Source organism: Aspergillus luchuensis, chromosome 4 (assembly GCF_016861625.1).
Source record: "Aspergillus luchuensis IFO 4308 DNA, chromosome 4, nearly complete sequence".
Lineage (NCBI taxonomy): Eukaryota > Fungi > Ascomycota > Eurotiomycetes > Eurotiales > Aspergillaceae > Aspergillus > Aspergillus luchuensis.
Genome location: NC_054852.1, coordinates 3608267 through 3631257, shown reverse-complemented (window position 1 = coordinate 3631257; position 22991 = coordinate 3608267). Strand labels below are relative to the sequence as shown.

Below are 22991 nucleotides of genomic sequence, written 5' to 3'. Positions count from 1 at the left end.
GGTTCCTGTTGTGCTGCTGGGCGGAAGGATTTCCCCGAGGAGAAAAGCGTGCGCCATGCAACAGAATGGTTTGACAGGCTCACAGGCTCCATCAACCATTGTCATCGATGTGTTGCTTACACAACAACTTGCGTGATCTAGATGAATACCTGTTGTATGGGAGAATTACATTCAATGAATGGGACATTCTAGATCTGGGGACTCATCATCAGTGGTTAATGTGTCCCCACGGTGGACTTCACAATAGATGCCATCGACTCAATTCTAGAATATTCAAGGACTCGTCAGCCTATGGCAACTTGGGGCTAATCATTCACAGTCTCATGTCAATGTCATCTATCCGCAGTCTGACCTCAACCCCGGATTTGTGATTCTGAATAATCAAATGTATGGCAAAAATCAAGGCGTCAGACAGTCTTGTCCTCGGCTAAATCCTACGGATGCTAGTATTTGTTTCGACATCAGCGCAACATACACGCCTTACTTACAGGTTGATTTGTTTCTCTTCGCAATTCAACGCATGTGATACTGTCCGGGCTCATGCAGTCTGCTTCTGAGAAAGACGTGCTACTACCTGCATGAAGTGTGTTTTGCGAAGCTGCAACAAAATCGTATTTAATCTAACATGCTGCATCACTTGAACACTTCGCTAGCCATAAAGCATGATGATTAGCTCTCCGATGTCCCTCCGTCGAGGCCGTGCGCAGTGACTCACTCCTACCCCATAGAAAATGGACTTAGTCTGGCTGTCCCTGGGTCCGGAACGTAGTCCCTCTCCTGGCTGTCGATCGTTCGCTCGCGAATGTTTGCGTGACCCAGGCGCGTATTCGTAGAGAGGCGGTGTTGATTTGACGCAATAACTACTAGTGATTATTCAGAATGAACTCGTGGCCCTAATGATCGGGCTTCGAGATCATGCCAAATTGCTCAGTGATGTTGTCATGCCCTTTTGTTGGAGATCCGAACCAAGGATGATGGGGCTGACTAAGGTTCTAGACAGTATTCCCCTCCAGGTCAGGCCACAATTTGATTGGGCCGTGGTATAGTTGGGGGCCCAGGGCCTGCCACGACAACCATAGTACGTACTCTATTAACAGCTTTAGTAGAGAGCCAATTCTTGATGTGGTGCCTGATGAGCGATGCAGAGATGGAAGACAAAGACGCATGACAAGTCAGTCTGTCAACATAGTGTTTCCGGCACCGAATATCCGTCCAAGACGGCAGCCGGGACCTGAACCCGTAAAGACACCTGACAAAAAGGGCGCTTTCTTTGCTCGTTCAGGAAGGTCAGCTGCCGTCATCAAACCATCACGTGGCGTCATATAGTGGCAGAGAGAGCCCGAAATTCTGAACAGTTGCAAGGCGGTCTGGCGCAAGTTTTGCGCGTACAAGCGGTGACCGGCACCGTGACGCGGGTATACATTACCATACCGCAACACGTTGCGACACTAATTGGAGATCCTCTGGATCCGTGATGCCGCTTGCACTTTTTGAGCCAACGAGGCGCTGAATCCGCGGACGGAGGAAGACGCTAGTCCCATCAGAACCAGATGTTTTGCGTACGGAATGGGAACCTTTTGGGAAATAATCAAAAAAATTCTTTGCAGAGTTTTTATTCCATTGCAGCGCCTCTTAAGTCGTGAGGTTACAGCTCGGCCAGGTTCCACATCCCGACAAGGCCAAAGGGAGAAAAAAAGGAGACTAAAATGTCAAAGGCAAATTCGAAGAGAAAATAAAAATCTTGATTAGGACATGTGCCTTTTTTTTTTTCCTTTTCCACCCGCGCGGTACAGCGGTACCCTGTTCGGATGAGACTTGGTTGAGTGGCTTGTCAAGGGCTCGGGCTCAGGCACTGAGAACCTGAATGACGAAGCTGGCTGCAGGCTCTCCTCGTTATTGCCATTCCTGGCCAAGTCTCACGATGGTTTTGACGGCGCTAACAGGGACCCCTTTGCTCAGGAGGAATATTCCGTTGTTGCTCACTGCAAGGCGATAGGTTCGCCTTTTTCCCCGCACTGCTGAAAATTTCCGTTCTATGCGGGGCATCACATCATCCGGCTGCAGTTGCCGGTCGGTCGGTGTAGATGAAAGTGGTGGTTAGTTAGTTAGCCTTCGTAGGATAGTATGAGGGTTGCGTGAGAAAACAACGATTGAATTGGGAAATAATCTCCAAAAGTAATATGTAGTTAACATATGATATTCACTACTAATGTTGAAGTTCTAGACTAAAGCAACGTGCGTTGTGACTTGGCCAGGGACAGTTCTGACGTTCTGACGAATGACTACCCATCGCCGCCATACCCATTACCTAACAGTTTCACCACCACCCATTGAGCTGCCAGGACGACAGCATGCGCAATGTGAAATGATCGGTCTGACCTCTGACGATCCAGGTACCTTGGCCGACCTTTCACCCTGATGGTCCTCCAGCTGTCGGCTTGACCGTCCCGGTTTCCTGAGAGTTTCGGCACATCTTGTCGCTGACGGCCACGGATGGCCGATTCGATCACGCCACGAGTTCGGATGTTACTAACTTACTATACAGGATTTTAGCCTCAGTGTTACCCGCCAAGCCTCATCTACACAGTCCTGGTCGGCTCATGTTATATGATCGCTGGCTTGTCATATATGGGGATGTTAGAGAATTGACACTGACTGTATCAGGCTAAATATCTGAGTCGGCAAGGGCCGCCTCCAGCTGATGCTCCTAAATTCTTCTACATCAAGTTAATCTTGGGGAAGCGCCGACGCAGGTGCATGCACTAGAATCTTGGTCCATTGCGCAATACACTGATGATCAGACCGTGAAGATTGCATCCGGTGACCTTCCTTCACTCATTGAATACTCCTACTCCGAATATGATTCCCCAATTGCATGAAACTCACCATCCAGACTAGTCTTTGCTCTATAATACGAATCTGTTTGCTATATGGCGATCGACAACAAATCAACTCCGACAGAATATGACCACATTCCTCGTGAGTGCTAGGTTCTTTTTTGCCAATCGCCTAGTTTCACCCAGCAGGAGATATCTAGATGAGGGATTTCTACTACTCCTGCCCGAGCACGCACGGCGGTTGCGTTATTAACCGCCATCTTCTGGACTAGTGCCGTGACGGCTTCATGAAACCCCTCCCAGCTTGGATGTGCAGAAGCTTGGACCCATTCCATGCAGCTGCAAAACAGGTAGTAGTAGCAGTGAATGGTCATATTAATGATGCCAACTACGAATACTATAGCATTTTCTTGCAAGGTGCAAGGCCATGTTTACCGTTGCGCCCTTTCCATTGGGTCTTTCCGCGGAAACCCCTCCCAAAGGTGGATGAGGGCATGTAGCGGACTAGCGGTACGCCGCAACCCCCCGTTTTTCTCGAACGGGGCTTGTCCACCGGCCCGGCTCTCTTTTCATGGTTAGCTTTGGCGGACTCCATGCGATGACTCTTCACCATGGCACTAGCGCCTCAGAATTTTCTCTCCTTTCTCCTCCAAGGTCTCTGGACGAGCTAAATCACTCACTAAATGAGGATTTAGCGGGAATTACACCATTCTGGTCCCAGGACTTCGGCGACTGCCGTTGTCCCCCAATTCCCTTGCCCGGTAAGGTCCTCGACGGAAGTCAGATCGGTCCGTGGGTACACCACTTGCAGTCTTTGGTTGACGCCGTACCTGCCGTCCGCTCAGGTTGATGCTATCCACTTTTTACCGCCATTCCTACACAAAACAATATATTCCATGACTAACGGTGGCCCGATGGTCTCGGATATCGTCGCTCAATTTACTTGTTCTATTTGCCTAGACCGACTGAGAATTGCCACGACGTCTGTGTTTACGTTTCTTGGCATATTCATGGTTTCTTATAACCTTACGATCAAATAGACTCTCGAGCTCTTGAACCCCGCGGGGTTCAAGTTCGGCACATTGATCCCGCCATGGTCTCAGACTGGTCGTTTGGACATGATTGCGTCGCAATATCTATGCTCGGCAGTATAGTTATGGCTGTTTTCGACGATTAATTTCTAGTTCATAGCTGCTGCCCGCGGCATGCTGCGCAGCAATTGCCATGTGAACGACTCTGGCAGTGAGTGTGTCCGCGGGTTTTCAGCCCTACAATACCGGCTATCAGCACCCGAGAACTTAGAAGATGATAGGATTTTGCACGAACCTTCGTAGCCAAAACCTTCTATTTGGAATTCACTCCGGCCGAACTGCACAGGACGTGTGTTTCTGCCAAATGAAGCAGTGTTGCTTGTCCCACGTGCTAGTGCAATCTTACCTAGGAAGTTCTAGAAGCCACTGGTAGAGAGAACTGTATACTGACTCTGCTCTCGAGACTCCTACGTTCAAACATGGGTTATCTTGCGGTCTGTCATTGACTGTCCTGCATACTACCGATCTCTAGCGAATATAGTCACTGAATCGGGACCCAGCTACTCATTGATGGACGACCGGGAAAGGGAGAGCTGAATCATGGCCATGTGATGACGTCTCTATCTCATCTGGCCCCTGCTACCGCCGACTCTATCCGCGGAAGGAACACTAGAAACCGACAAGGAATCACTAGAATCCTCGATCAATATATTGATTATAGTGTCATTCCTCATCATTGGCTGTACCTGGTACTACTAATTAGACTGGTCGTCCTTTGGGACCGGAGAACCGCGGGGTCTCCGTACTTTGCCCGATACAGTCAGTCTCTGGATGCCGTCGAGCCGAGACAATGTCTCTTTTCCAAATGCCACCCTAAAAATACTTCTAGTCGTTCCTTGATTTGTATATCGACATGGAATTTGTAAGCAGTCCAGGCTAGGAGCGAAAGAATCCATGGTGATAGCCTTATCCTACCTAGTACAATAGAAGGTTGGCTGGGTCAGCGGAGAGACCTGCAATGCAAGTACTCCGTGACATTCATGTGATTGGTGGGGACCATAATCTCCTGTTCCGCGCATAGAGCTTACTAATTCGTGTCAAACGGATCAGGAAGGTGACAGCTGAGATGTTGAGAGATACGTATGCTGTTGCTGAAAATGGATATGCTTGATGTCGGTAAAAAGCATAATGAATATTACTAATGTTGATATTTGAGTCAGCTTATGGTTCACATTAACCCTAGGCACTTGGTACTTTTGATGTCATTGGCGTCGGAACGCAATGCTGGTAATGGAACGCGCAATGCTAGCTGCATTCATCAAACTGGCTTTGGAGGAGCTCCTCCATGCATTTGTAAGCATGGTGAGGTTTTAGATGCTTTTCTGATGCTACTAAGTATGTAATGTTTCAGTACCAATGTGATGAAGAATGCTGGAGTACATGTTACCCACGTCAAGTTACTACTAAGTACCAGTAATATACTATATAACCCACAGTAACAGAGTAGACCTCATGCTAGTATATATTCTCAGCATCATGAACATGTCCTAGTGAACCGTACTAGTACTTGGAAAGCGGAGGCCACTTACATAACCCAAGCTACATAGCATCTGATAAATCAATAAATTCCACAATTCGGAACATTTTCTCACACTAATCTCCTACAATTAGAAATGCAATTGGAACTATCTTCCGATGTACTCAATCCGTAAGTCACGTGGTGATAGCTCCGCGTCCGGGAGACATGGAGCTCTAGAGATCGTCAACTCAGGACCCTGAGACGACTCAACTATTTATCCCTTTTTCTAATCCTCACCACCCAACCCATTGGGGTCACTCTCCCCTAAAGATGTCCCAATTTGAATGAACTAACACAATCTATAAGCTATAGCCAAACAATTGGTGTATTACAACTCCCAGCATCACTTGCATCATTTCATGCAAGCGGCGAACGGTCGTCGAATATCCCCCGAAAAGAGCACCCCGTTGAGCTCCTACTAGCTTCTCCCACAATTTGTCAAACCTCCCGACGATCCAATTACTCCTGACTATTTCCCCTTCATTCCTAAAGTTCAACGCCCGAATCGCCCCTTTTGAGTACTCCCGCGCCATGTCCCCGTCAACATTACTCTCTCTCGGTTCCGCGATTCTAGCCGTGTTCCTCTTCTGGACACTATCGTCAACCACGTCTTCACCATTCGGCGGTGCATTCCCTCGTCTATACAACAAGCGGATATGCCTCCTGATCGCCCACCCGGACGATGAGGCCATGTTCTTCGCGCCCACGGTGTTGGCCCTGACCAGACCGGAATACGGCAACCACCTCAAGATCCTCTGTCTCAGCAGTGGTAAGCACCCACATAGACCATCGAACAAACACCCCCAACATACACCCACTAACACTCACCCGCGACATGAAACAGGAGACGCCGACGGTCTCGGCCACATCCGCAAAAAGGAGCTCGTGAAAAGCGCTCTGCAACTAGGCCTACGCCAAGAATCCGACGTATACATCATCGACGACCCCTCCCGCTTCCGCGACAGCATGACCGTCCAATGGACCGAGTCCGACGTATCAGCTGTTCTCGAACACGCCTTTGCCCCCGAACTCAGCGACAGCACCTCTTCTTCCAAGAAGAAATCGAACAAAGCCGACTCGGCACCTACGGCCACCATCGACGTGCTCTTGACCTTCGACAAAGGAGGTATCAGCAACCACCCTAACCACCGGTCTCTGTACCACGGTGCTGTTCATTTCCTGCGGTCCTTGATGAAGGATAAATCGGGGTATACCTGTCCGGTTACTCTGTATACACTTACCACGACGAATCTGCTGCGCAAGTACGCGGGTGTTCTGGATGCGCCATTTACGATGGTTCGGGGCGCGCTGCATTCCATTCTGGGCCGTGGTGGTAGTGGCTCCAAGGGCCAGCTCCCGTCGCGGCTTTTGTTCGTCAGTTCTGTTAATGAGTGGATGACGGCGCAGTCGGCTATGGTCAAGGCCCATCAGAGCCAGATGGTGTGGTTCCGGTGGGGTTGGATTACGATTGGTCGGTACATGGTCGTGAATGATCTGAAGGCGGAGAAGATATGATCATGGTGGTGGTGGTGGTGCCTAGCTATATGCTCAGTGAACTGACTAGATAGGTGCCCTGCGTTTTGTAGCATATACCCGCATTGTATGTATATGATTATGATTGTTTCCTTGGTGGACTGACGTTGTCTGAGGTATATAATCAGATGTCAAGTCCCATTGCTGTACAGGTATGCACCCTGTTGTCTTGAGAAGAGCATGACTCGAAGGATTGATACTGACTACTGTTTTGCTTACTGAAAGACAATACTCTCACAATCAAAAGAATAATGATAATATTCGAAAAGCATAAAAGAGCTCAATATGTAACATGTCATATAGACAGGGTATCCGCTCAGGTAAGGCAATACATGCACACATGAGGTATCATAACTGACAGCCAAAGATCAGCTCATCATATATCCCGCTTCAGGACATGAAGAAAAGAAAAGTGAAAGAAAGAAATCAGGGCTGAGTGAAGGCATCCGCGAATTGTTAACTTTTCCGGATGCGCAGATGAAAGTCACAATCGAAGTTATCAAGTGAAGAGAGGAAGAAAATGAAGATGGTGATAAAGAAAGTGAAAGAAAGCGAAGTGGCTCGGATATGAGCTAGAATCAAGCCCATGCGAGAGGACCCGGACCTGTGGTTATGGGATCTTCGTCCTCTCTTGCTTGGCGTTCCCAAGTGGTAGAGCGCGCTTGTCTGGGCGTCCTTGCGGTAACTCTAGGGATCTCATACTCGCCAGTTTCGTATCCCAGTTCTTCCGCCAGGAAAGCTTCGTCGTCGTAAGTGCTACTAACATTGTCTTCGTGTACAGCCTCGAAAAGCCTTCTCAGGGGTGGAATGGACAGATCAAGATGCGGGGCAGATTGTCGATAATAATCCCAGAAAATGTCGTCGTCTATATCGTTTGCGTCGTCATCTAGCTCGAAGTTCGTTCCGAAGGTTGGCCGCCGGACTGGTACTCTATCATGGGTTCTGATATTACGCTGGCGCCAAGAGGTGGCACCATCGAATTCGACGAGTCCTCCTCGGGTATGGTATACCACGGACTCCGGCAAAAAGTCTCGCCATTCTTCCAGCGCCTGCGGAAGAAGGGTCCGTTCCCACGCTTGGTTCCGACGACCCAGCCAACGATGGTGAATCAGCAATAGTCTTGCGAGACGCTCCATGACAACGGTTTGCTGCATAGTGCGCAAGCGCAGAATGTCATATGCGTGCACAGCATCTGCAAAGGCTCGTGATTTGAGGATTTCCGTTTGTGCCTGTCCCAGATACGCCTCTATTATCGACCTCGCAGTTCTTCTCTTCTTTCGTGTCTCCCTTAAAATATTATACGCAGCTTCCATATGGTGCTGGAATTCCGACAGCCTGGCGCGATCCCACGCAGTTTTGGCGAGGATATGGTGCACCTCGATGGTTGGACGCACGTTGAAAGGCTCGGATGTCATTGTTTCGAACATGGAGTTGAGGAAGTCATATGAAACCTGGCCCTTCGCATTCCTTTCAGCGTCGGGGCCAAACCTCGGACGCGACAAAACGAACGATCGCTCGAATAGCTCGAGCCAGACATTCTCCGGCACCGGGATGTCATATTTGTTCGAAATAAAATCTATGGTGCGCAGCGCGGCAGGGATATCATTGTTGGTGCCAAAGGCATGAGCTACGGCGAACAGCAGGTGGTTTGTGGGGTACAGCGGTGAGGAACGGTCGTATGGGGTCACTTCTGGAAGCATCGACTCATCGACCTGGTCGAGCAGCGCATCGACGTCAATGTTCCAGACGGTGTGCAGGACATTCTTGATTCCTTGCATATGGCCAACTCGACTTGACGCAAGGATCACATTGACAAAGGTGGTGGTGTCCCCCGAGGTACCCTCCTGTGTCATCTCGTTGAAGATCTGCAGCACTTCTTTTCTCACACTCCGGGCAGCCGTACCGTAACCTTGCCATCCGGGGTTGGGTTCGAAGAATCTCCTCTTCCGATACAGGTAAGGGGTCATTCTGAGGCGATACTTCTCCAAGCCGGTGTATGCTCTATCCCAGACTTTCGCCTCCATGTAGTAGTTATAGCACTTGGAATCCGGCACCATTCCATCCTCCCTAATTGTTTGCCAGATATAGTCTGCCATGATGGCGTCGCCCATTGAGCGTGCGCAATCGAGCAGGTGCGTGTACTCAGCCAGGCCCAAGGGTTGGCCGCCCGCCCACCTAATTTGCAGGATGGCAGAAAGGTTACTGGCAAATTCGTCGAAAATCGAGTCCAGTGATTTGTACTGCTTGACATCGACAGCCGACGGATGAATGGGACGATGGATTTCCCGATAGGGATCGATAAAGTAAGCCGGGGAGAGGAGATGGAAGACTTCGACAAAGGTGCTGGGTGGCATCAAGCAAACCAAGCTCTCAAAGCGAGGATCCAGCATCGCATCCATCACCTGGTCTGGTTGGCCATCTCGGAGGATAGCGTTGAAATGTCTCTTCACATCCTCAAAGCTCTCGACCCGGGGACCAGCCCCAATGTCGTGCCCTCTGTCGTCTTGTGCATTGGAGATCTCATGATCGCCCAAGTCAACCTGACCAGGTTCCCGTATGTCCGTGCCTCCCCGTCCCAGCTGTGGAGCATGTCTATTAGCGAACCAGCCTTTATTCCTAGAATGATTGCTGCTGTCGTCGTTCCGATATCGAAGATGTAAATGTGATCCGGATGATCGTTGGCGGCGCGTAGGATCCCGAAGTATAAGAAGTGGAGAACAGCGAGGTAGGTGAGTTAATCGACATCGACGGTACGTAGGACACACCAAATGAGAGCCCAAGCTCTCGCTGGTACGAATGAACCCCAGCATTGTGAACTGAGGACAGGAAATATGGAAGAACGTAGGGAAAAAGCCGGGGGTGTTCAGGCCGTCAGAAGTCGGGGGGAAACGAGCTGCGACTATAAAAGCGGAGTAAATGAGGAGGTGCCGCTTGTTGTGGTCTTGGCGGGCCAGATCCCTGTCAGACTCTGTAGCCTTTTTCACCATCCATGTCCCGCGTCTGCTGTACACGCTGCAGCTTGGATCCTTCCCCCCTTCCTTTCGTTCGCTTAGCTTAACGCTTCAGTCTCTCCTTTTCCACCCACCCTCGACCTCGACATGGCCGACACCGAGGATGCGGGCACATCGTCCGTCTCCGAGCCCTTAGATTTGGTGCGCCTGTCGCTCGATGAAATCGTCTTCGTCAAGCTGCGCGGTGATCGCGAGCTCAAGGGCCGTCTCCATGTGAGTTTTACGCCTTCACCCCCAGCCCCTGGGCTACGTGGCTTTTACTGACAGATGGTTCTGGGTAGGCATACGATAGCCATTGCAACCTGGTGCTAGGAGATGTTGAGGAGACCATCTACGTGGTGGAGGAAGACGAGAACGAGCAAGAGATCCTCCGAGTACGTCGCTCTATCCATTTACCTCGGTTATAGTACAATCAAATAGGGTGGTACTATAATAGTGCGGCGCTGGGCTAACGCAGGTTGATTGTATTTAGACCATCAAGAAGCAAGAAGAGATGCTCTTCGTTCGAGGTGCGTTTCGCGATTCCATTCCCGGTAGAGCCCGGGCCTTGTCATACTGACATTTTACGATAGGAGACTCTGTCGTTTTGATTTCTCCTCAGGCATAAGAATTGGAAGGCAATAATAAGTAGGAAGACGGATCACATCGGATATTCTTGGGGCCACCCCTCACCCAAGCTACGAAATACGAGACCACGAAGACACCAGGCGATGTTACAGGGTTTCCAGGCTATACGAATTTATCTTTTAATGTATTCACATACTCGGTCATGCTTGGGCCTGCAGGTTTTCTTTATATCAGATATAGAGGCATCAGGAAGGTGTAAGGCGTGTGGTATCATGGCATCATGCCATACTGGCATATGTAGCGATGAAACCAACAGCAGCGACCAGTGTTTCTGGTTTGCGACCTGGCCCAAAACAGTTAATAAAAAATTGGCTACTGTAGCGGTGACAAAGACAATCATCATTCCAGCACAGCCTTAGCTGCATGGAGGGAATGACTGTGCTGAGCCCGTATGACTCAATAATTTGCTTGGGGGCCGCACGAGGCGGCGATGACTCGCACTTTCCTATCGATAAAGCTTCCCCGGTTCCCTCCCGACACTTGCTGTCCATCTCTTCCCTCCTAGAATATCATTCACAAACCACCTTCTCATTCACCTATCCAGCTCCAGACCCTTATTGCCATCCTTATTCTCTTTTGTTTATCCTTACTCCCTACCTGATCTCGTCTCTACACTTAAAAAGTATGATAACACGAATACGTGTCTGAGTGCGCCAGCGGCGATCGTCCATCTTCCACCCGACCGAGTGACGCATCATATCGCAGATCGATAACGTGCCTTTGCTCCGAACTATTTTCTTTTGCCATCGTCTTAATCATCGACCAATATAGCCATAAAAATGCGGACGGCTGAATCTAAGCCTTCGTTGCAGGAACGGCGGAGAGGCGAGATTGTGCGCATCCCCCCGCGAAGCAATCTGGCATTCCCGCTAACACGTAGCCAACATATAGGCCCTCAGCGAGTTCGCCGAGTACGCTGAAAAGCAACAGGCCCAGCGAGCGGCTCAGTATTTGCCCAGTGATAGCGGCTACGAAACAGCCAGCGCAGCTCCAGTATCTGAAGACCATGCCGAACTGGATATTCTCGACCAGCTAGACCTCACGGATACCCCGAAACCGGTCAAGTTGAAGGAGTTGCTCTTGGGCACTGGTGAACAGCCAGACCATGACATCCAAGTCCTGGCCAACATCCTACAGACGCGCATTGACGAAGGACATGGTGAGACTCTCTTCGACCTGGGCCTTGAGGATGGCGGGGATTCCATGTCCTTTGATCTTAGCCAGTGGAATACAGCCTTACAGCGCTTGCGGGAAGCGGCGGAAACCCTTCCTGCTCACTGTCGGATCCTTGTTACCTACAATGTTGGTGGGCCAGAAGAATCGCGCGTAAAGCATGAGCGAATTAAAGGCTCTTGGGGCAAGCTCTTGATCCGGCAGCCAGCGGGCACCGTGGAGGAGATGGCTGAGATCCGCATGGCAGTGGTTGGCAATGTTGACGCAGGTAAGAGTACCATGCTTGGTGTGCTGGTCAAGGGAAACTTGGATGATGGCCGAGGAAAGGCTCGACTCAATCTGTTCCGCCACAAGCACGAAATCGAGAGTGGTCGGACCAGCTCGGTAGGGATGGAGATAATGGGGTTCGACAGCCGTGGTGACATTGTCAGCAGCGCTCATGGGCGGAAGATGTCCTGGGAAGATATAGGAAGACGTTCCGCCAAAGTAATATCCTTCTCTGATCTTGCTGGGCATGAACGGTACCTGCGAACTACGGTTTTCGGCATGCTGAGCAGCAGCCCCAACTACTGTTTACTCATGGTCGCGGCTAACAATGGCCTCATTGGCATGAGCAAAGAACACCTGGGTATTGCTGTGGCTTTACACGTGCCGGTCATGGTAATTGTCACCAAGATCGATATTTGCCCACCGCAGATTTTGGAGGAGACCCTTTCCCAGCTCAGCAAACTTCTCAAGTCGCCTGGTTCTCGTAAGATTCCCATTTTCGTGAAGGACATGGAAGAAACCATCAACACGGCGACACAGTTTGTGAGCCAGCGGATCTGCCCGATCTTCCAGGTGTCCAACGTCACTGGAGAGAACCTGGACCTTGTGCGGACGTTCCTGAATATCCTTCCTCACCGCGGCCAATACAATGTGAATGCTCCGTTCGAGTTCCTCATCAATGATACATTCTCCGTGCCTCATGTGGGTACAGTTGTATCTGGGGTGGCCAAGTCGGGTGTGATACACGCTGGCGATACCGTTTTGGTCGGGCCTGACTCTCTCGGTCAGTTCACGACTACTACGATCAAGTCCATTGAGCGCAAGCGTATTCAGGTCAACGCTTGTTTTGCAGGCCAGTCGGGCTCTTTCGCCTTGAAGCGTGTCCGACGGAAGGAGGTCCGTAAGGGCATGGTTGTTCTCAAGAAGTTGGACCAGCCCCCGAAAGTCTACAGGGAGTTCGTTGCTGAGGGTACGTCTCCTAGATGTTCCCTTTCTACTCATTCTGATGTACTGATTGTTTAGTCTTGATCATATCTCACGCCACCACGATCAAGCCTCGGTATCAAGCAATGCTGCATGTCGGCGCAGTAAGTCAAACATGCTCTGTCATTGACATTGATCGTCCCTTCATTCGGGGCGGTGACCGGGCGTTGGTTGCGTTCAGATTTGTCCAGCGTCCCGAATTCTTGGCCCCCGGGGATCGAGTGCTTTTCCGGGAGGGAAAGACCAAGGGACTAGGAGTTGTTAAAAGTGTGGGATACGATCCCAAACAGCCTTTGAACCCAGAGGCGAAGAATGCCGCGGAAATGAGCAAACAAGCCTGACAGGTTCCGTGGCTCTCTTACCCGATACATTCATAGTTTGAGATCGACAGAGGCGTCCATATTCGGCTACGAGACCTTCGCAATTTCTTCTGCGCGAAGGTCAGGTTGATTCATATTTGGCACTGATATTGGGTTGTAGGGTATTGCATTCTTACTGCGAATATTTCATAGTGTGTTTTCATTATTTGCTTGCTTCTAGTTGTGCATTTTGTGGTGGCGTTCGAATGAGGCAGACGAAGTATCTACGAGTCACCGTTCCAATTGTGCAGCCCCCAAGGGTCTCTCTCTTTGTCCATAGAATTCTAATTGACTTTGGTCTGCTGCTCCATCTCTTGCATTGTCGGTGCCAGTTGGTCGGTCCAGTGTTACCCACGTGACAGGTGACGTTCCTTGACGTCACGGGATGGAGTGATGACATCGCGGGTTCTGCGATCGACACTATGCCCTCCTCATATGCTTGTTCTGTTTGCGCTGCTTTCGCCTCGTGCCACTGACGTACTATAATGTATTGCTATTCTCTTGCCTTTCTAGAAAAACCGCATCCCGCAGATTAACCAGCCTTTTTATGATCCCACCCACAGCTCTGACGACACAAGGTTCTATGATTATCGCCTCCGACCATTCATAAACGAGGCGTCCAGCACTTCTGAAGTAGCTTAAGCTTACATTTCATCCAAATATCACACAATTGATTTCACCCACGCATATAAACATGGAGACCATAAATCGAACTTTCAACAACGCCTCGAATGCTCTTTGGAACGAGGTCCATCCTAACCAAACCCCCGATAGCCTATCAAACCAGCAGCATGGCGATGAGCCTCTATCTGGAATCCAAGGCAGAGGAACTGCCACTGACCCTTATGATGCCGGAAACCGTGATGGTAAGAACCTCATTAATCACTTCATGCCTTGTCAGACGAATCACGAACCATTGAATGATCAAGTGAAGCTAACACCAATTAGAACAACCTGGTGCTCCCAGGACAAAGGACAACACCGCTGTCATCCCCGAACCACTTGCATCTACCGATGCTGATCACGCCCGCAACCCCAAGTCACCCAGCAATGCCGACTTCGGCTTCAAGAAAGTTTTCATCAGTGAGCCATACCAGGGTCAGCAGATGAACTACCCCATAAGAGGCGCTTCCTCTGGTTTCAAACAAGGGCAGTCTCAAGCTGCCGTTCCTGAGCAGCGAACCCAGACCTCCACCTATGGTCAAGGAAGCCATGCCTCCGGTATGGGAAGCCAGTATACCCAGAAGAGCAGAAACACTGCGGGTTCGTCCTCGGCCACTAGTGGCGCGTATGCCTACTCTGGACAAGGAGTCCGGGACACCACTGATCTTCGTGACAATACCTCTGCGTCCAGGGATCAGGGAGTCTCAAGCAACTCAAACATTTCGGGTCCTACTGGCGCGTATGCCTATTCCGGACAAGGAGTCCAAGACACCACGGATCTTCGTGAGGATGTCTCCGCGGCCAGGGAACAGGGAGTCTCGAGCAAGTCGAACGTCTCGGGCCCTACTGGCGCCTATGCCTATTCCGGACAGGTGGCTCAGGATGACGTGGATGCACAAGAGCAAGTGAGGGTTCCTACATCGATAAAGAAGGATACGGCAAACCAACGAACCTCAAGCGCTGCACAATCTGCTCAGCGCATGCCAGATGACGCGGCCAAATCAATGCAGAAGGAGAATGAGTACGGCAGACAAGCGGTTGCCGGAGGCATGGCTGGAGGTGTGGCTGGAGGCGTCATTGGACAACAGGGAATGAAGAGCAATGCCGGTCAAGGAGCTGTTCAGAGCGTCAATGACGACGATGTTAGAGCCCGCTCGATGCAGCAGGATAGCACATCCCCTAGCTCAGCGATGGCGGGGGGCTCTGTCGGAAAGCAGAGTGCCTATGGCAACATCGATAAGGCACGGGATACCCAACAAGAGAGACTGTCCGCAGCCAAGTCAACTCCATCAGCGTCCGAGTCCACTCCCAGTGGAGTAGATTCAGTAAACGCAAGGAGCCAGGTGCCGAATAAAGAAGCTCGGGTTTATCAGGACAAGTCAACGCAAGATGAGAGCGGCGCCGCGGTTGGCTCTGCCCAGAAAGACAGCGGCGCAGGAATGACCGAAGAAGACGGTGTTGACTCCCTGAAGAAAGGCAAAGAGAGCGCAGATGACACCGGGGACAAGCTTCCCAAGAACACCAAAGTCAGCGAGGAAGCTCTGAAAGGCCCTAAGACTCCCGCGCGGGAGCCCTACGAGTTTGAGAAGCGTTTGGATCGTGGGTACAGCCGCTCGAAACCATCAGGTTAGTATAGCACTGTCTTATCACTCAAGAAAACTTCGAGTTTTACTAACCATATGATAGGACCCGATACCAGCAAAAGTTCCAGCGAGGGAGCCGCCGCTGCAGCATCACAGAAGAACAAGGCCAACGGAAACGGTCACCAGCATCACGGCCCCATTACTCAGCTGAAAGAGAAAGTGTCCAAGGTTCTTCATCACAATGGTAACGGAAACGGCAACGGCACGAAGGCATAAATGAGATGCCTGATATGATATCATTATGTTAATTGGTTGTTATTTCGAGGTTGAATGGTTTAACGGTGACACACAAGTTACGAGTATTTTTGGATTTGGGAACTGGACACGGTCGGCGCGGTAATATCTGAAGTTATTTTCATGATTACGTTCCTTACCATGTTTGGAACACAATATCAGGAGGGAAAATGAATGTATTATGTGTCTTTCTGGCAAATGTATTGATATCCTGGGTAGAATGCAATTCGATTATCCTACAATCTTATCTGGATCTAGTGCCGACAGCAGTTAAGTCTTATGGACTCAATCTGTACTTGCAGTCTCTCAAGAGCTACTTGTGAGCTACCATTGCACACTTCAATGCTACACTAAATCCTTTCTGTAGAATCCTCATCACACGTGGAATCACTCATTCTAGCTAATCGGAGGGTGTCTCCGTATATGCGATGTTCCTCCGATTGGGCTGCTGTCTCCAACTAAGATAGTGCCGGGTCCTTCGACTACTAGTTGATATAGTATTAAGGCCGCGCTGACTCCCCATCACTAACAACACTTTGTCTGCTTCACCATTCATCACTCATCTCAATGTCCTCATCTTCCGGGACTCTCGCTCCTAAACCTCGTCGACGACGTGACAAACCTCAGTTTTCGTGCATTGCATGCCGCCAGCGCAAGACTCGATGCGATCGACTACAGCCCTGTACCAGCTGCGTCGCACGCGGTCACTCATGCGTCTATGTGGCCCGGAAGCCACCAGCATCCTTATTGCATCCTACACCCGTTGGAGCACCTGCAGGACTTCATGACCGGCTAGTCCACTTGGAGCGTCTTGTTAAGTCCTTGATGCCCGACGGAGTCAACAATGACGAGGTCCGACAGCTTGCCACCCCGGATGCCACTCCCAGCAGCAGTACTCGACCAGGGCCCGGTGGTAGTGTCCTAGATACACAGTCGGATTGCGGCAGCATGCAAATCACCGACTCAGAGCTTCAGTATGTGGCCGGTGAGCACTGGGCAGCCATTCTGGATAGCATTGCCGACCTGAAGGCGCATTGTGATCGTGAAGAACAAGCCAGAATGGCCGACTCTATTGAAGAAACGAGTGTGAAACCATCCCACCGACATGCGTTATTGCTCTACGGATGTGAACGGGCTGCCTCGCGGGCTGAAATTATCGCCGCACTGCCACCAAAGGCCGCTATTGACCGCTATATTTCGAAGTATTTCAACTATCTCGACCTGGTCGCTTCTGGTGAGAACCCCCTGTCATATCTCGCTCTAGCGACAGTATCACTGATTCCGGATGATTAGCAGCGGTCCACGGGCCTAGCTTTCTTCAAGAGGTAAGTTGATACAAACCGAACAACATCATCGACCATTCTTCCAATCGTTACTAACAAACACCATAGTACGAATCCTTCTGGACCGACTCCACAAGCACGCCAATAGTATGGATCGGCCTCCTCTTCAGCATGATCTGCCTAGCGGTAATGGCCTCCGACGTAACCGACAGCTCCGAAGAAGAGCAGAAAGCCCTCCAACTGGAACTCTACCGGGAAAAAATCGTCCAGTGCCTCATGATAGGCGAGTACACCAAGCCCGGCCCCTACGTCCTCGAGACCCTCGTCCACTACGTATACATCGAGTACGGAATGAACCCGGACGCGAACCGCAACATCTGGTTCCTACTCGGCCTCGAAGTCAACCTCGCCATGCGAATGGGCTACCATCGCGATCCCAGCCACTTCCCCAATCTTTCCCCACTGCAAGGCGAAATGCGCCGTCGTCTATGGACTACCGTACTAACAAGCGACATCCTCCTATCCAGCCAAATGGGCATGCCGCGGATGATCTCCGACTGGAAATGGGATACCGCCGAGCCACGAAACCTCTTCGATACAGACTTAACCCCATCCCTAACTACACTCCCCCCCAATCGACCAGAAACAGAACACACCAATACACTGGAACTCATCGCGCGAAGACGCATGCTCCTAGCCCTAGGCAGTATCTCCAACCTAGCAGACGCAGTCCAACCAGCAAGTTACGCAGAAGTAATGCAAGCGGACAAGACCCTTCACGACGCCGTCTCCAACATCCCTCCCCCTCTCCGCTTCAAACCCCTACAAGCGAGCATGACCGATTCCTCGCAGGTGATCATGTCCCGACTATTCCTCCAACACCTCGTATATAAAGGGAAAATCATGCTCCATCGTAGATACCTCAACATAGCAACTACCCCTTCAGGTGAGATACACTCAGAAAATCCTCAATGCGCATACTCCCGCACCGCCTGTATCGACGCATCACTCGGCGCTCTACGTATCCAACACATCCTCGACGAGGAGACTTGCAGAGGGGGTCAATTACATGATATGCATTGGCGGATTACTTCTAGTATGACGCATTTGTTCCTGACGGCGACGATGATTCTTTGCTCGTTGGTACATTGTGGAGAGCCTTTGGATAGGGGGGAGGAGGTGCTGAATGCTTTGAGAACGGCGAGGACTATTTGGTTGCGTCGAGGTTCGACGGCGACTTCGCGCGAGGCGGCGAGGGCCGCTGGGGTTGTTGGTCTTACTCTTGCGGGGGTGGGGGAGTGTAAGGTTGATGATGATGTTGACTTGGGGGTAGGGTTGGGAGTGGGTCAGAGTGTGGGTGTACAAGATGGTAAGTTGAATGGTGTGGGTTAGATTTATGTTTGCTTGCTAATGGTAAACTTGGTGAATAGTTGATGATTATGTGATGCCGTCAATTTTAGCGCCAGAAGACGGCGTGGGATTGGATTTTGCGTTCTCCATGGATGATTGGTTGCAGATGCAATGGCCGGATGCGGAGAATTTCGATACTTATTCCCGCTGAGGATATACCAGTTTAGTATGGGAATGCGAAGTGTGATGATTGGCAATTGTTTGATTGTTGCACATGACTCTGATTTATGGCCACGTTGTTGGTCTGGCAGTAATCAGAGGTACCAATAGACATACTAAAAGCTCCCACAATCCGTATGATGCTAGAAGCTTTGTATCGTGATCATTATCTCTATGTCGCTGTATACAATGTCTTTACCGATGGTCTACAAGTATGATAGTTAAGCGAGGATAACAAGGCTATGTCCTCTCGGTGGCCCTCCTTCTCTGTCTGCTCCTCCTAGAGCTGGTGATCAGCCGTTTCTGGGCAAGCAACACCAAGTAACGCTGCAGCTTGTCACGCCTGTGGGGGGTTAGTGATGCTATTCACTGACGCCAAAGTAAGACTTACATCAAGAAGATGGTTGTGACGAACACAAAAGGAACGGCAATCATCCAAAAGTATCTGGAGTTTGAGTCAGTCATTGCTACAAGACGGACTGATAGACATACGCATCGCTATGTTCTATGCCAGCGAAGGAGGTGAAGTTCATGCCAAAGTAGCCCTGATTTACAGTCAGATAAGCATTGTATGCAAGCGAAGAAACACGCACCGTTAAGAAGGTAAGTGGAAGATAGAAGCATGTCACAATGGTGAGTTGCTTCATACTCTCGTTCTGATAAGCGCCTAAATACTGTAAGCCTCGGATGAAATCCCGATGGCATGATTCACACTCACCAATCGTATTGAAGATCAGGTCGATCATGTTGTCAGCAGCCCTTCTCATTTGATCATATCCTTCCACTATGGTTATACAATGGTCTAGCGCATCTCCCAAGTATGTATGACACATTGGACTGATGGAGACGCTCGATCCGCTCAGGCTTTTCAGGTTTGGTGTGGCCGTTCCAATGTATGGACTCCAATCATTTGTAGGAGTCGCGGTCCCGACATTCCTCAACACTCCCAGACCAGGAGTATGCACAGGGTCGGACCGGTGGTCACGAAGGGCATTGATGATAGTCGCGATTGGTTGCATGCAGTTTCGGAGGATTGCAATTTCTGAAGTGAGGACATACAAGCTTTTGGACTGATCCACGTCTGGATCTGTCAGTACCTCGAGCTCAAGGTCACCAATAACATCTTGATAAGCTGTGGTCACTGGTATGGCCAAGTCGATGATAGCATCCAGAATGGCTTGCACGACCATGCTAGCATCACACGACTGGCGCAACATCGTCTCCGGGGTGCTGAGGCGTCGGACTATTGGACCCTCAATATCATCGGCACTCGTTTCAAAAAAGGAAGTCACCGTATTATCCGCATGTAAGAAAATTGAGACCTGTTCCAGAGTAACACAGAGTCCTTTTGCCGCCAGTATAGCATGGCGCTCCATGAAGGCTATCCGGTCCTCGTTCGGGCCACCTCGGTAACGTTGGATGCTACGAGGCGTGAACCGAACGTTGGCACCATCATCAATATTAGATGCCTTGGAAGTAGACTTCCCCCTACCTGAGGGGGCATCCTTTCCAGGGTATTGTTCATCAGGGCTGTCCTCGCGGGTTTTCGGCCGGAAAAGGTCTTTCAATGCTTCGAACACAAGTGTTCTTTTAGTAGGCCTTCTCAGGGAAATGCTGCTTGCCGAACTTTTACGCTCATTCGTCCAGTGTGTATTTTCATCTTCCTCCTCCTCAGAATCACTGTCATCTTCTTTGAGTTTTATCAATTTCTGGAGCTTTAGCACAATGTATGCATGATCGGAGTACCAGTCAACTTTGGTGCGATTTGTTGCATTGATTAGGTCCTCGATCGCGAGTCTGTGTAGGCCTTTTTCGTTACCCAAGATCCTTATAGCATCCCAACTGAGTCCGTTGACGTTGATCCATCTGCATTGTACCCAAGGCTCTCTCTCCCGTGCAAGAAACGGCTCAAGAGTATCATTGTCCAGAACATATTGCCTCATTTCATGTTGCGAAAAGTCCACAACAGTGATTTCACTTGTCCCGTGTAACTCTGCGGGCGTTGAGGCCATCCATTCCGTGCTATACGCAGGAAGCGGCTGGCTTGGATCGATGCCTGGTTCCGTCCCTGGCTGCCAGTTCGGATCGAGCGCGCCATCTTCGCGATAGTATGAGCGAGCGGTGGTGGAGCGTCGAAGTCGGTTTCGGACAGTTTCACGGGAGTTAAGCCTGGCGGCCGTGGTGAAAGTTTCAGGGGGAGGCGAAGGCGGCACCTTAGAAGTTGGAGATATGGGCGGATTGGGGGTGCGCGGATTTGCCTCGATATCAGCTATGTCTTGAGACGACTGCAGTCCCGCTGCCGACTGCGCATGATCTTGCGAGTAGATACTCATGCTTGCGATGTAGTCAATGCTGCTCGTGGGTGTAGTAGAGGCACTCAGTAGGGGTGAATCGGTGCCAGCAATGAATGGCACTCGCAAGCATTGACATATGCCATAGTGGTTCACACAGGTGGGAGAGAAGTTAACACAGAGCTGGCAAAGGCTAGTGGATATAAGCTTTTGAATAGGAGAATAGAAGGGAAAGATGGCTAAGACGGAAAGAGCGCTAATCCGTTATTCTCCTTCGCGGGGGAATGACGTCGCCGCGGGACACGGACCCAACTGGTTGTTCCATCGGCAAGGAAATCCGCATTCTTTAAAGATCGACAGATAGTAAAGTAACTGAGTGCTGCTTACACCAGAATTGGAAGGGAGAATAACGGAGTAGATAAGTTTTCATCTCATTAGTGGATGGACAAGCTACTACTGCACGATCAGTCTTGGCTTCTGTAAGCTTATTCCTTAAAGCCCGGGCGCGACGGTTTAGTCTATGCAAGAGCCGTGGTATCCTCCGGGCCACGCCCCAGGATTTGTCTTCCACACACAGTATGCTAAAGTATGCCGAGAACGCCTAAAACGAGACACTCGCTGTACCGATCTGGTCGGATTAATATAAATTTCGCCGTGTCACGGCGAATCTTGCCTTGGTCCCCTTTTCCAGGTTTAAGCCAAGGATTCTAGAATCCACCAAGCTGAAGTCACCGGGGTTATCCCTCATGGATAATTCACAAGAGCAGGATCTTCAACACAGAGGTAATTGGCCCGATAACCATGATGCGAGGAAGTGAATGGCAGCTATACATTCACTTCCATATCTTCAAGTCGTCACATTTCCCTTCTGTAACCCATAATGCTCCGAAAGCGAGTTGGGAGTTGCTGAATGGAACGGTCATGAACTGATATGCACAATGACTGCTCATTGCGCGGTCTCTGTCCTCTTTCTAGTCGTAAGTTTGATTTGAAGAGGTACGAGATTCCTCTTCGGTCCGGGCAAGTCATTGCGCGAGAGGTATTTTCTGCACACGGGGCAAGTGCCCCGTGGGCCTTTTCCAGACATATCCGACCGTTGTGCTTCGCTGAACTTCAGGGTATCCATAATACATTTGTGACAGAAAAGATGTCCTTGATTGAGTCAGCTAGATAGCCCGCAATATCGCAACAAAAGAAACTTACCACATGCAGTACTGGTAGCATCAACCGGGGTGTCCATGCAGACAGGACACTTGTATGCAAGTAGAACAGACTCCCCTTTGTTATGATCTAGGGACTGCTGTGCGAGGATAACATCTGCTCGTTGTTTGGCTTGTGTCCTTGACACAGGGTCCATATCCTCTGCCGCCGTCAAGTCAACTGCATCCGGGGGCGCATTCTCCTGTCGTCCAGAATGACTGGTACGACGGCGCTTCTTTTGGTGGCCAGAGGCTTCTAGTGCGTCTATGCTTTCGTGAGATAGCCGACGATGAGCGGGGGGTGATGGTTCTAAGGAAAGGTGACGAGCAGCTGAAGCCCGACGCCTGGGAGATGCGCTATCCATTTTAATCAGTGCTTCGAGAGTCGATTGGATCCGTACTGTCGGGACTAGTGAGGGAGCGAGGGTAAACTCCGTAAGAGCAGCCAGGCGCTGAGAAGTGCTCTGTGGTTGTGGCGATATGTCAAGAGACTGGAAAATCCTGTACCTCGGCGGGTAAATCTTGCTTCTTCATCTCCCAGACAGTACTGAGCAAGCTCGTAGTGCAGGTAAGCGAGAAGTGCAGTTAAGGTGACGAGGGGAGGCGAGGCGATCGGAGAAATAGTTGGCGGCTTATCGATGCCCGATAACACTCGGCTGCCCATTGGAGTAGGCGGTGACAGTTATCCGGAGAGAGGATAATCCGGGA

The 22991-nt window shown here is 50.4% G+C and overlaps 8 protein-coding genes across 8 annotated transcripts; 5 read left to right on the top strand and 3 right to left on the bottom strand.

Moving 5' to 3' along the window:
- Positions 1–5978: 5978 nt before the first annotated feature.
- Positions 5979–6962, top strand: GPI12 (PIG-L family deacetylase; the record flags this gene model as incomplete). Its single annotated transcript, XM_041689696.1, has 1 exon — positions 5979–6962. One exon carries the CDS (start codon positions 5979–5981, stop codon positions 6960–6962), a length of 984 nt encoding a protein of 327 aa, XP_041543355.1.
- A 596-nt stretch (positions 6963–7558) lies between these two features.
- AKAW2_41274S (uncharacterized protein) lies at positions 7559–9790 on the bottom strand (the record flags this gene model as incomplete). Its single annotated transcript, XM_041689695.1, has 1 exon — positions 7559–9790. The coding sequence occupies one exon, from the start codon at positions 9788–9790 to the stop codon at positions 7559–7561; it is 2232 nt and encodes a 743-aa protein (XP_041543354.1).
- Positions 9791–10078: 288 nt separating this feature from the next.
- On the top strand, positions 10079–10598 carry LSM3 (U4/U6-U5 snRNP complex subunit LSM3; the record flags this gene model as incomplete). Its single annotated transcript, XM_041689694.1, has 4 exons — positions 10079–10204; positions 10273–10365; positions 10464–10500; positions 10564–10598. The coding sequence occupies 4 exons, from the start codon at positions 10079–10081 to the stop codon at positions 10596–10598; spliced, it is 291 nt and encodes a 96-aa protein (XP_041543353.1).
- Positions 10599–11397: 799 nt separating this feature from the next.
- Positions 11398–13383, top strand: AKAW2_41272A (putative GTP binding protein (GTPBP1); the record flags this gene model as incomplete). The annotated part of the gene is made up of 3 exons (XM_041689693.1): positions 11398–11451; positions 11510–13028; positions 13082–13383. 3 exons carry the CDS (start codon positions 11398–11400, stop codon positions 13381–13383), a joined length of 1875 nt encoding a protein of 624 aa, XP_041543352.1.
- Positions 13384–14095: 712 nt separating this feature from the next.
- Positions 14096–15923, top strand: AKAW2_41271A (uncharacterized protein; the record flags this gene model as incomplete). Its single annotated transcript, XM_041689692.1, has 3 exons — positions 14096–14267; positions 14350–15690; positions 15751–15923. 3 exons carry the CDS (start codon positions 14096–14098, stop codon positions 15921–15923), a joined length of 1686 nt encoding a protein of 561 aa, XP_041543351.1.
- Positions 15924–16508: 585 nt separating this feature from the next.
- On the top strand, positions 16509–18785 carry AKAW2_41270A (putative transcription factor; the record flags this gene model as incomplete). The annotated part of the gene is made up of 4 exons (XM_041689691.1): positions 16509–17175; positions 17238–17266; positions 17333–18593; positions 18655–18785. The coding sequence occupies 4 exons, from the start codon at positions 16509–16511 to the stop codon at positions 18783–18785; spliced, it is 2088 nt and encodes a 695-aa protein (XP_041543350.1).
- A 248-nt stretch (positions 18786–19033) lies between these two features.
- On the bottom strand, positions 19034–21126 carry AKAW2_41269S (putative CorA family metal ion transporter; the record flags this gene model as incomplete). Its single annotated transcript, XM_041689689.1, has 5 exons — positions 19034–19136; positions 19185–19238; positions 19286–19338; positions 19387–19460; positions 19512–21126. 5 exons carry the CDS (start codon positions 21124–21126, stop codon positions 19034–19036), a joined length of 1899 nt encoding a protein of 632 aa, XP_041543349.1.
- A 904-nt stretch (positions 21127–22030) lies between these two features.
- SLX8 (uncharacterized protein) lies at positions 22031–22648 on the bottom strand (the record flags this gene model as incomplete). The annotated part of the gene is made up of 2 exons (XM_041689688.1): positions 22031–22236; positions 22288–22648. 2 exons carry the CDS (start codon positions 22646–22648, stop codon positions 22031–22033), a joined length of 567 nt encoding a protein of 188 aa, XP_041543348.1.
- Between the last annotated feature and the right edge of the window lie 343 nt (positions 22649–22991).